Below are 12,841 nucleotides of genomic sequence, written 5' to 3'. Positions count from 1 at the left end.
GAGAAGCTGGATAGGATGTGGCGGATGTAATGGAGCAGGAAAGTGGAAGGACAGAAAGGAGTGGAGGCAGCTTGTTAACCACACCCGGGCGACTGGGGCTGCATCGTTTTAAGCTTTTTAAGAGACACATCCTACAAGGTTTTCGAGAGTACCTAACCCACAGTACCTTACCAAGAATTTTGTTACCCATCGCCACAATGACTTTGATCTAGGAGACCAGCAAGTGTACTGGCCCGCTGACTCTTGAGGGATAATTTTAATCTAAACCAGAGCTGGCGGGATGAGTGGTCAGATTCAACATCTGGAACTAATGCTTATGAGCTAAATCCAACTCGGAAAATGAAGGGATTCGACCTCCCAAGAAAACTATGGTGTCGCCTCAACAGACTGAGAACTGGGCATGGACGCTGCAATTTCTTGAGCCATAAGTGGGGTTGGACAGATTCTCCAATGTCTGAATGCAGTGACGAGGAGCAGACCATGTCATCTTGCGCTGCCCTCTTCATGCCTACTCTGGAAGCCCCAGCGACCAGTTTCATCTTTCAGAAAGTGCTGTAGAGTGGCTGAAAAACTTGGGACCTGGACTTATGAATTTGTTATAATCACAATACAATTAATATATAAGTACCTTATAGAGAAGTTGCGCACTATCCCTCTACGCCTTCTCACCACTACTAGCAAAATCTCAATTTCGATGAGCGAAGAGCTACGCTTACCGCTACCATTACCATCCACACCAGCGTATGAAAGGATCATTTGATATAGATGTTGATTCCCATAGGGAATCTGAGATATTTGTCCTGAATGAGCAAATTTATAATGTCCAATAATGGACCATTTATATTGGTATTATGAAAGGATCATTGTCGAACATCAAAAGAAAAAAGCAGAAATATGGGAAGATTTTTCCATTACAGACCCTATGACAAGGAAGAACTGGAAAGGAACCAATTACACTTTGAAACATCTAGTGACCAGATTCGCAGTTCACGGCTTCCACTTCAAGATATGCGTAAACTCCTGTTTTCATGATCCAAATGAAGAATGTGTTTACTGTGTGGAAAACTATGTGGGAGAAATCACGCGTTGGAATGTAAGAAACGCTCGGTGTCACTGTTTAAATTTTGCACCAGTAAAGACTAATAATTATCTGTGTAATTATTACCATGGCCATTGGCTGCAATAAAGTTATTATTCTAAGATGATTTTCATAGGAAGCAATCCTTCCAATAGCAGTCTTGATCCGAGTATTAAAATTTATCCAAACCGACCTTATGAAGTATTTTTTGCTGACTCTCTAAAATGCAAACCATGGCATCATTAACTTTATATCCTGATACACGAGACCTACATGTACACAACACCCGTTCATGGTCCATTTTATGCATATAAACTACAGTATTCCACATCCTAATAATCCCAGAATTCTATTATCTAATGTAGACTCATTCTTATTCCATGGGAAAGTTGAAAATATTAAGTTAATTGATGTGAACAGGACAAACAATTTAGGTACTTAGCAGAGCAATTAACTGTAACCACTAACCTAAAATTGCCACATGAAACGATGGTGATCAATAAAATTTCCTATCAACACTCACTAGGCCTACCGTACTCAGTGATTAATTGTACAACCTAGCAGAACAAAATCTGTCCTTTTATTTACAAGCAAAATATTCAGGAACTGTGCTAATGCTACATGAAAATCAGAACATTAGCCTTCCTTTCTATGGTTTATAAAATACTCTTGTTTGAAGAGAAGCTTAAGGTTAAAGACTATACAAAAATATAGGCTGCATATCAGTCAAAAGAAGTATTCCATACCAAGTTAGCAGATGGATTACATTTTTTATGGTAGTGAAGTAACTACAGTAAAAGGGTCGAATTAATCATAGCAGTGTAAATAAATAACCGATTAAAATATCATTTTTTTTAAAGTGGTTGCGGCTTGAACATATCGCAGGAATCCATGCAGTTAATGCTCTGAAGGATTATGTAACTTATAACACGGAAAAAGTTTTTATATACTCCTTTCTACACTATAAGGGGCACATATATCCACATGCTTTGCAACCGTACCTTCGTCGATTTCGTACATTCTGCCTTGAGTGGTGTATCAATGGCACGGCAAAATCCAATCCAATTCCTTCAACCTCTGGTCATGAGATGTTCGTAAACCCACTGCAACTCGCCGATAAAGGGAATATTATGTTTCAGACGTAAGGATTTATATGTATGTTTCGAATTAATTAACCGACTAAAACATAATACACATACTAGGCAAGACGAAATGATTGGGGCATAACACGCACCAAAAAATACCAAAAAAAGCACGAAATTTAGAATCTGATAATAGACAGTCGAACTATCGGGATAAGGAGAAATTAACAAAAGATGATTTTACACCTAAATATTAGACTGCGATGTATGATTTAAGAAAAATTCGTAGGCTTCGTTGGAAAACAACACAGAACGAACTACAATTCTTTCACATATTGTTACACCACGTTTCCACAAGATGTCTCAGAAGCCAGTTATATATGGGAAAGAATGCTGGGAAGCATAATGCAAGCCGTTTCCATATCAACTGGATTTGTGCATTTTCGGGTTCTGCTTATAGGTCGTCTTTAATTATATTACACGAACAGCAGTTGCACGTCTAGCCTTTTAACATTTTAATGCTACTTCCCCGTCATCCTAAACGAATGCATACATGAAAAGCTTGCTTTCCGCTCTCTTCTCCGTGGCTTACACTGAAATATTTGAACTCGCCAATAAAATCGCATCAAAATTACGCGGGAAAGTAATGGAGCATCGGCCTATGGTTTACCAATGGGCGCCACTTGTGTAGGCAAGATAATTTTTAGGTGAGGATGTGTGTATTTTGCTTATATATTTATTAAGAAGAGGGCAATTTCAGTATGAGTAATGAACAGACAACCTGTTCTTTAAAATCTGGGCGGTTTCAAGGCCAATTTATCACCTAATCATCCTTAAAATAGGGAGATATGTAATGAAACTGCATCCCAATTGTATTAATGATTTTTTAAAAAAATATGATACTTATTAAATGTTTTATGCAGCATTAGCGTCCGATGTATTAGGTTCGCTTTATATTTCAAATTATTTAATTCACTACCCTTTGTCTTGCTTGCAGTCAGTAGAGAATGGTGCCGGAATATAGCATAAGGTTTACGGTGATAGCTATTTTAATGTTGTTGAAGTATGAAGCCCTTAGTTTTTCTTGTTTAATGAATTATTATAAGTCGTTAAATTGCCCATCTAATGTATGCATTTTCTTTTTAATTTTAGGGTGTGATTTAGTTTTATAAATATTTACACAGTGATGAAAATAAATCTATACAACTTTCTTGCTCCTGAGAGTCTACAAAATCATGAGTAAATTAAAAACTTACAGCAATTTATCTGGGAGTGTCAAGCTGCCGAATGGTTTGGATGATAATGCGGCTATAAGCCTTACCTCCAGTGGTACACTACCTGTGGACATAGCAGCTTCTCAATTACTTCCGGATTGTGTTGATGTTAAAGATGAACATAAGTGTGATAAAATGTCTAATGATTTACTCAGTACAATGGACAGTGTAAGGACAGATAGTGGAAATTCTGTTAATTCAAGAGAGGTTCCTGATAGCCCTGCCAGTGGAACAGGTTCAGGAAAGAGTCGCTATGGAAGGGCTCATAAGCCTAAAATTAGTGAAGATTTTCTTCCTACAGATAAAAAAGTGGGTGCAATCCTTGGTTTGAGTCCAAAGCAAAGTAATGGTACTGTTAACTCACCTAACATTAAGGAGGTTCGCAAGAAAGCTAGAAAATTATTTGATAACCTGCATGAGAAAGATGATGCAGACAGTAAAGGTATGACTAAAAGGAAAAAAGGACGACCAAGTCTTTTGCCAGATGCACCACAACACCACAGTACTCCTGTAGCCACAGATGAAACTGAGAAAACTACTACTACCACCACCTCGACACCACTTAGTACTACCATTACTCCTGCAGAAGTTTCAGTTCCTTGTGACTGGGTTGTTGGAGACTTGGCTTGGGCCCGCGTTGGCAGACATCCTTTCTGGCCTTGTATGGTTGCGATTGATCCAGAATTGAATGTGTTCACCAAAATAAAACGTAAGTGTACATTTATTTTTATAATGCTGTGTTTTGTCGATAGTTTTAGCTTCTTAGTAGCAAATTTCTCTCTTTTGCTGGCTGATGTTCTAAAGCATTGATTAATTAATACAGTCCGCAGTGCTATATTACATCATATCGCAAGAATTTGTGTTGTCTCATAATTAACACACTTTCCTCCTCCATTCTTTGTTTCACTTTGACTTTCCAGGGTCTTAATTCTTGATTCCACTTCATATACAGATAATTAAATATGCAAGCTCTCTGAATGGTAACATGGAATTTTTGTATGAGAATTCAAGTAATTCAGTGATTTAGGCAGTAGTTTGTTGTTGAAAGATAAATAGCTTATTAATCTTGTGCTAATTTTTGTATAGGCTTATATTACCTAGGAATGAAAAGGAAGGTTCTGGAGATGTCCTATACCAAAATAACTTAAACAGTTTTTGTCTCCCCATTTTGAATAACATTTCTATTCTGTTTTCAAGATGTTGTCTGATAACTGATCTAAGGACTACTTCATATTAAAGTCTATTGTTTTGGTGACATCGTATTTTGAAGACTGTAATTTCCTTTTCATTTAATTATTTGATTCGTTTATTCATCATCAACAGAGTTATTACTTCTCCAATTACAGATAATATAATAAATTCAGATAATAACAGTATTAACAGCACTTACTATTGCTACTACTACTAAACAGTATATACATGTTTACAAAACACATACAGGAGAAAAGACCATGTAAACAGAAAAGTGTTTATACATTTGAAATGATTTTAGATATAAGAAGGAAATATAACTTTCAGTTACCAAGTACACAGGACAGGATACAGTGAACTCTCTGTCTATGAGGCGTCCATAAGATGTTTACGAATTTCACTAGCTGATGAATGGAATACATAGACGATCGCGCTAATTTCATTCAGGCCTGCATAAACCAAGAACTCCTGTGTGATTCAGTTCTGCACCTGTCGGGTGTTGGGAGAAGAAACATGAATTGGTAGCAACTGGAGTAAATTCGGACATTCAAGGAAATTGTCGATACATTTGTGTAGAACAAAGTTTTTACAAGGTACATTTGTGTAGGAAACGTGCATTAACACACCTGCGCCTAGTTCTAAGAGACTCAGTATGTATCTTTATACAAAACAGATCATAATCTATTGATGACAGCTTGATACTCACACATTTTACTATTATCCGCGCACTTTTTAGTGATAGATTTTTGTACTCGTTGGAGAAGTAAGAAGGGTTCCGTCAATACTGCCAACTGAATGGAAATGAAATCTGAATTGAATCGATAATATGATCGATCGATATGAATTTTATAAACCTTTATTATTTTAAGCAAACAACTGTGTTACACACACAATATTTAATACTATATAACATTTCCCGTTGCGAAACTTGTTCCTAGCATGAATTCTATGGTTTGTCTTTGCTGTGTAAACAACAACAGTACGAGTACTTAAAGTGTACGCCAGATGGCGCACAGCGATGATAAGCGATTCTTAGTTTGTGTTTCAAAGGTTGCCAATACGAATCTCGAAGATAACCAAAGTCGACCGCTTCAGCACTAGGGTGTAAATCTATCACTAAAAAGTGCGCGGATAATAATCCATTTTGAGAATCTGATCTGTACTTGCTCTAAGGTATTAACTAAGTATTGCTGTGAAGGGTATCCACACTTCACAGCAGTACTCTAGACTAGACCGTATAAGCGAGAAATACAGGGTTTTCAATGAGGCAACAGATTTAAAACTCTTGCATTTCCTTTTGAGGAAGCCTAATGTTTTAAATGCCTTGTTAATGATATTTAACATATGCTCATTGAAAGATACCATTTTGATTACTAAATAGAATACCTGTCGCGTAGAGGCGCGCGGCTGTGAGCTTGCATCCGGGAGATAGTAGGTTCGAATCCCACTATCGGCAGCCCTGAAGATGGTTTTCCATGGTTTCCCATTTTCACACCAGGCAAATGCTGGGGCTGTACCTTAATTAAGGCCACGGCAGCTTCCTTCCAACTCCTAGGCCTTTCCTATCCCATCGTCACCATAAGACCTATCTGTGTCGGTGCGACGTAAAGCCCCTAGCAAAAAAAAATAAAAATAGAATACCAAGATCCTTAATTTTAGTGACCCGCTTCACTTCTTGACCCTTTATATGATACTTGAATACATTAACTTGCAATTTTCTTGTGAAGGTTATTGCCTTGCACTTTGAAATATTTAGGTTTAAATGCCACTTTCTGCACCAATCACTAATATTATTTATATTAGACTGGGACAATTCAGTCATTCATCTTTTCAATTACCTTGTAGACTTTAAGGTCATCAGCATCAGTTGCTCGAATGGATTTGTGATGGCAGATTGTTAACAGATGGAAATAAATGCAAAGGTCCCAGTAGTGAACCTTATGGAATGCCAGACAGACATAGGCTAATAAGGACGAGAAATGAGACCCTCATATTTTATTGAATACTCCCTGTCGTAAAGATAGCACTTAAACCATTCAAGCAAGCTTCCATGACTGCCGTATGCTGACAACTCAGTCAGAGCATTATGCTGCACAGAGTCAAAAGCTTTGGAAAAGTCCGTGTTCACGGCATCAGTCTGCTTGCAATTGTCCAGTGCTCTGGATATAAGTGGGAGTACACAGCATGATTGGTGGTTGTTGAGCGCTTCTGGACAAAACCATGCTGATTAATATTAACCCATTAACTGGGGAGTGTGTGATATGATAACTCCGTTCTGGTGGGGACGAATTTTCGTAACTTGGAAAATAATCAAATAAATTCAAGAAACGTTCCAAATGTTGAAATACTTGATAATAAAATGCTATATATATCCTAATTCTGATATAGAAAGTGATTTTTCGCCTATTTGTTAATATTTGTGGGTGTTTTAGTTTTGTAGCAAAAATGACCTAAGTCTCTTACTAACTTCTGTATATTGCAAATTTAAAATTCTTTTCGGAATATCTTTATTTTCATATTAATTTCAGGAAAATTAAAAACATTCACTGCAAGTACACATTAACTAATCTACAATTTCTGAAATAAATACCGCAGTTTAGAAAAATACATTTCATGCAGGTTTGCAATCGCAGTAATAAGATGAGAATAAGTACTGGTTTTAATCTTCTTCTTGCAATAATTCTCACAATAATTCTTTATCGCAATGAATGTACACATCAGGACTTATTTCACTAATTATATTACAGTTGAACCTGACTTATATGTATATCAGGGGGAAGAGGAAAAAACTACTTGTAACTCAGAATTACTTAGAAATCAGACTCACACAATACATTACATATTTACTGAAAAACCAATGGAATAGACCTACACGTGTAAATCCTTGCAAATAATAAATACATGAAGACAGAAAATATTATTTTGAACTTGGTCCAGCCTTAAAGAAATCAGATAGTTTGGCTTGTTTCACTTTTCTTGCATTAAGAGTATAAATCTCCTCTTGCAAACTTAGTAATGAATTCAAAGCATTTTCACTACAACTTTTCGCACAGATGTAATGCCTACACGCATCGATTGCACTTAACACTTCACTCAGTTGAGGTGTTTCAAGATTCAAGTAGTTATCACCGTCGCTATTGCTTGTAGCTGGTCCATCACCACCGCGTTGTTGGCATACATCAGCAATAATCTCTTCATACGGTAGTTCTCCACATACAGCCAGATTATCATCAAAATGCACAAAAGTATCTAATTCTACACCCTCCGGTAGCGTTAGCTTATTGCCAGATAAAACTTCGCCCCCATAATCATCATTAAGAGGCAGCCTCTTCTAGTAAGACACCAGCTTTGTGGAAACAGTTGCTGATTGTGGAGGATGACACCTGCTTCCAGGCAGCCGAGATAAAGTCCATGGAAATTCATGGAGAGGGGTTCATTTTCTGCATCACTCAGTGTTATTTAATGTTGAACCAGCATTTTTCTATAATGCACATTGAAATTTGCAATGATGCCCCAATCAAGCGGTTGTAGAACACTTGTACAGTTAGGAGGGAAAAAATCCACTCGGACATTCTCCAGAACGATTTGAGGTGGATGTGTTGCACATCGATCTATAAGAAGAAGGATCTTCTTCTGTTTCTTTTTCATTTTAATGTTCAGTTTTTTTAACCACTGATCCATTAGAAGCAAGTCATCCAATAATTTCTGTTGGATTCAAATTCCGTAGGTTTTGTTTTCCCACCCTTAAAACACCTTCGATTCTTCGATTTTCCTATCACAAGTGGAGGAAGTTTGTCAGATCCATCTGCATTGGTGGCGAGAAGTACTGTTAAACGAATTTTACTTTTCTTCCCTCCATGGCATGAGTCACCTTTTTCAGCTAATGTTTTATTGGAAGGAGATTGTAGAATATGCCGGTCTCATTACAATTGTAGATGTTTGGAGGCTGATCATTGCTTACAATACCAGGCAGAACCTCTTCTTGCCAGTGTTGCACCGCGACGTTGTCAACAGCTTTTGAGTCACCTCAAATTGTTCTCCCTGTGATTCCATGACGATCTTTAAATCATTGTAACCATCCTGATGAAGCCTTGAAATCAGCAGTGCTACTCATCATTTTAGCTAAATTTATCGCCTTTACCTTCAACATGTCGCCACTAATTGGTAGAGCTGGAGCCCGCTTTTGCTGACAGCTGCGCTTTGCTGATTTTGAACCCAATTTTAAGAACTCATCCAAAATAGCGTTTCTTTTCCTGATGACTGTTCATAGCGTGGTATAAGCAATCCCTTCAATTTCAGTTTTTGTTTTGTGTGGATTGCCGTCCACTTCTCGTATAAATTTTACTTTTTCATCTAGGGTACAACTTTTATTTTTTCTGTTCTCCATGGCTAATCAAAAGCAACTGAATGACAGAACTACTGTTCAGCAGTAAACACCAGATTCCGGCACCGTGGACATTTTACTTCTCCGTTCTTCCCATTAAAGAAATTCTCATATTCAAACAAATTTACTGTATTTTCTTTTGTTTCCTCAGCAAAATCACCCACTTTACTTGTAATGTATCTTAATCTTCGGTGGCATTGTGAAGGTCAGAAACAACAAAGGTAGAGGAGGAGCGAGATAGAGGACAGAAACCCGACCGCTCTACTTCCGCCTACGCCGACAAAGAGGAAACTTTGTAAATACAGTAGTTTCTTTTTAAAAAGCACGTGCTCATTACAATTATGTAAAACTCAGTTATATTTCACTGACACTTAATACGTATAACACCGAATTACGTATAAACAGATTATGTTTAATTAACACGCTTTTAAATTACTTTTTGCCGGGAACTAAAGTAAATACATACAAATACGAATTACGCACAACAGAGTTACGTGTAAAGCAGGTTCAACTGTTTTTATGCTATTCACACATTTTGCATCTCACGCACTGTTTTTACACATCTTGCATGTGATAAGCTCGGAAACACGGGGCTGCATAGAGAGCGACATTGCAGTTGCTGCACCTGTAGATTGTTTCACGGTTCTCTCTTTTCACCAGACACACCATGCTGCCTTTTTCCTGATGGTGGATTCGCATCAGAAAAATGCCTACCACTGAATCTTTCTGTGGGAGCAGCGGGAAGTGGTCTAACGGAAAGGACAGGCATTGCTTCAGTGGGGATTGAACCCATGTACTTTTAAAGGATTTTATCTATGTGGTGAATTCTGAACTGAAGGGGATTGAATTTTCCTCCATGTTGTCAGAAAATGATGAATGAATTGAATACCACGAGGTCCAGAAGATGCCAGAAAATTCTCTGGTAATATTTCTTCATCTGCTTCCTTGCTGTGGAGCACGTAATGACGTACTGATCGGTAAGATCAACTCCCCCATAGAATCATTGTAGTCAGTGCAAACCGCACATTTTCTCACTTTTAACGAACAGTACTACGGTGCCGATCTAACGGTCCAAAGTTCCAGTGCTGCAATGACCAGACCGCAGACAGCCGTGAACACTTCTCTGCCATTATTCCTTTAAATATGCACACTGCTCATTCCAATCAGTGCCTCAGAGTTGGAGTTGAATAGCTCGAATGCTATGATGAACCAGTTTATTACGTATCAGTAGTATCAGAAATTTATCTAACTCACCAGCTACTTCCCACCAATTTTCAGGCAGGCTGTTATACTCGGTACGACCGGGTGAGTTGGCTGTGCGGTTAGGGGCGCATAGCTATGAGCTTGGATCTGGGAGGTAGTGGATTCGAACTCCACCGTTGACAGCCTTGAAGATGGTTTTCCGTGATCTCCAATTTTCACACCAGGATAATGCTGGGGCTGTAACATAATTAACGTAGGGGCTGCTTCCTTCCCACCCTAGCCCTTTCGTATCCCATCGTCGCCATGAGTCCTATCGGTATCGGCGGGACGTAGAGCAAATTTAAAAAACTTGGTATACAGCAGTAATCCCATCTATCGGAGATGAATGGCAGCAGAAATACAAAGCAAATCTCAAACAATGGTCAATGTAATGTTATTGTTGATCAATGTTATGAGCTTTCTGTATTGTAGGCCTTCACATTCGGTTTACTTTCGACTCTGTAATAAGGCCGTCTTATAAAAATAATTATAGCGTAGACTATAGTCCCTTATTCCCCGACCCATTTTCATTAAATTCTGTTTACCCATTTTCTCGTGACGGCGCTGATATGATCTTAGCAACAAAAATTCATATACATGTATATCTCCGTTATCATTGCTGGTACTGTCAAAATGTTTAAGACCTAAATGATCGGGAATTTAATACTATGTAACTTTATTTTTATAGAAATTGTCAATAACACAAATATTGGAGAATTAAATTTTGGGCCTTCCCCTAAACTACCATTTCGCTCAGCGTGAATAAAGTTGTTTATGACATAGATTGTAGCGACTTATTCCCCGACTTTACATACCGATTTTCATTAAATTCTCTTCAGCCGTTTTCTCGTGATGCGTGTACATACAGACAGACAGAAATTACGGAAAATTAAAAAATGCATTTTCTTGTTACTATGGACATGACTGATACAGAAATACCATCCTTTTAAAATTTTGGGCAATGTACAGATAAAACTCTTATTATATATATATATATATATATATATAGATTACATGTCCGGACTTCCCCTAAACTACCATGTCAATCAGAGTGAATAAAATTATTGATGGCCTAGATTATAGCGACTTATTCCCCGACTTTGCATACCAATTTTCTTGAAGATACGACCACTAATATAATAAATATTTGAGAATTAAATTTTAGGCCTTCCCCTAAACTACCAGTTTTCTCAGCGTGAATACAATTATTTATGGCCTAGATTATATCGACTTATTACCCCGACCTTGCATATTGATTTTCATTAAGACACGGCCACTGATAACATAAATATTTGAGAATTAAATTTCAGGCCTTTCCCTAAACTACCATTTCACTCGGGGTGAATAAAATAATTTATAGCCTAGATTGTAGCGGTTCGTCACCCGACTTTACATTCCGATTTTCATTAAATTCTCTTCAGCCGTTTTCTCGTGATGCGTGTACATACATACATACAGACAGACAGAAATTACGGAAAAGAAAAAATAGAGTTTTTAGTTGGCATGCAGGAGGTCGATGGTTCGATCCTGGGTTGAGGCGCATTTTTTATTTGCTAATTTCCATCTGACATTACCTACTGTGATACAGTAAGACACCGTTTCTGAGGTCACATGTATCCTACATTTACAACATAATAATAATAATAATGAAAATGAAATGTCGTATGGCTTTTAGTGCCGGGATATCCCAGGACGGGTTCGGCTCGCCAGGTGCAGGTCTTTCTATTTGACACCCGTAGGCGACCTGCGCGTCGTGATGAGGATGAAATGATGATGAAGACAACACATACACCCAGACCCCGTGCCATTGAAATTAACCAATTAAGGTTAAAATCCCCGACCCGGCCGGGAATCGAACCCGGGACCCTCTGAACCGAAGGCCAGTACGCTGGCCATTCAGTCAACGAGTCGGACAAAATAATAATAATACATTGAGATACGTACTAAACAGCATGCGGTTACCAGACGCAACACGCAATGTGGAAATGCATGATTATTGGGACCATGGTGATAACACGTACAAATTGTAACCGAGTTTGGACATTATTCGCAGAGCACGTTGCTAGGCCTACTGGTAACGTAAGGCCCTAACGAAATGTAATGGACCTGAACGAGGCAAGAATAATAGTTGGTACTAATCTATGGGACCATTGGAGGAGAGTACAAAGAAAGCAGTTTTCACATCTAGTAGATGAAGTGGTGCGAATAAATTCACGCCCAAGACGTGGAAAGGGCGCCTTTCAAAGCTGACCAATGAAAACGATTGTTCGTCCATTTCTAGGATCGTAGTATGTAAGTGCAAATGGTTTCTAGAGGACCCACTGCAATCGCTGTTGTTGGTTAAGATGCCAGATACCATACCACCTGGACAAATGCATTTCCTTGTTACTGTGGACATGACCGATACAGAAATACCATTTTTTTTCAAATTCTGAGCAATGTACAGACAAAACTCTTATTTTATATATATAGATATATATAAGAAAACATAAAGGTCCGATAATACTGCCTTGAGGAATTCCCCTCTTAATTATTACAGGGTCAGATAAAGCTTCACCTACCCTAATTCTCTGAGATCTATTTTCTAGAA

At 38.0% G+C, this 12,841-nt stretch overlaps 2 protein-coding genes across 2 annotated transcripts in view; one reads left to right on the top strand and one right to left on the bottom strand.

Annotated features, from left to right (window-relative positions):
- LOC136877408 (DNA-directed RNA polymerase II subunit RPB2) overlaps nucleotides 1-2,695 on the bottom strand; it is a 332,230-nt gene extending 329,535 nt beyond the window's left edge. The window contains exon 1 of the mRNA XM_067151423.2: nucleotides 2,080-2,695. Within this exon, the coding sequence (XP_067007524.1) occupies nucleotides 2,080-2,098 (19 nt within the window). The 5' untranslated portion in view covers nucleotides 2,099-2,695. The remainder of the gene's footprint in view (nucleotides 1-2,079) is intronic.
- A 758-nt stretch (nucleotides 2,696-3,453) lies between these two features.
- LOC136877753 (histone-lysine N-methyltransferase NSD2) overlaps nucleotides 3,454-12,841 on the top strand; it is a 386,665-nt gene continuing 377,277 nt past the window's right edge. The window contains exon 1 of the mRNA XM_067151960.2: nucleotides 3,454-4,143. Within this exon, the coding sequence (XP_067008061.2) occupies nucleotides 3,570-4,143 (574 nt within the window). The 5' untranslated portion in view covers nucleotides 3,454-3,569. The remainder of the gene's footprint in view (nucleotides 4,144-12,841) is intronic.

The sequence above is a fragment of the Anabrus simplex genome, chromosome 7 (assembly GCF_040414725.1).
Source record: "Anabrus simplex isolate iqAnaSimp1 chromosome 7, ASM4041472v1, whole genome shotgun sequence".
NCBI lineage: Eukaryota > Metazoa > Arthropoda > Insecta > Orthoptera > Tettigoniidae > Anabrus > Anabrus simplex.
This window is presented reverse-complemented; position numbering and strand designations above follow the sequence as displayed.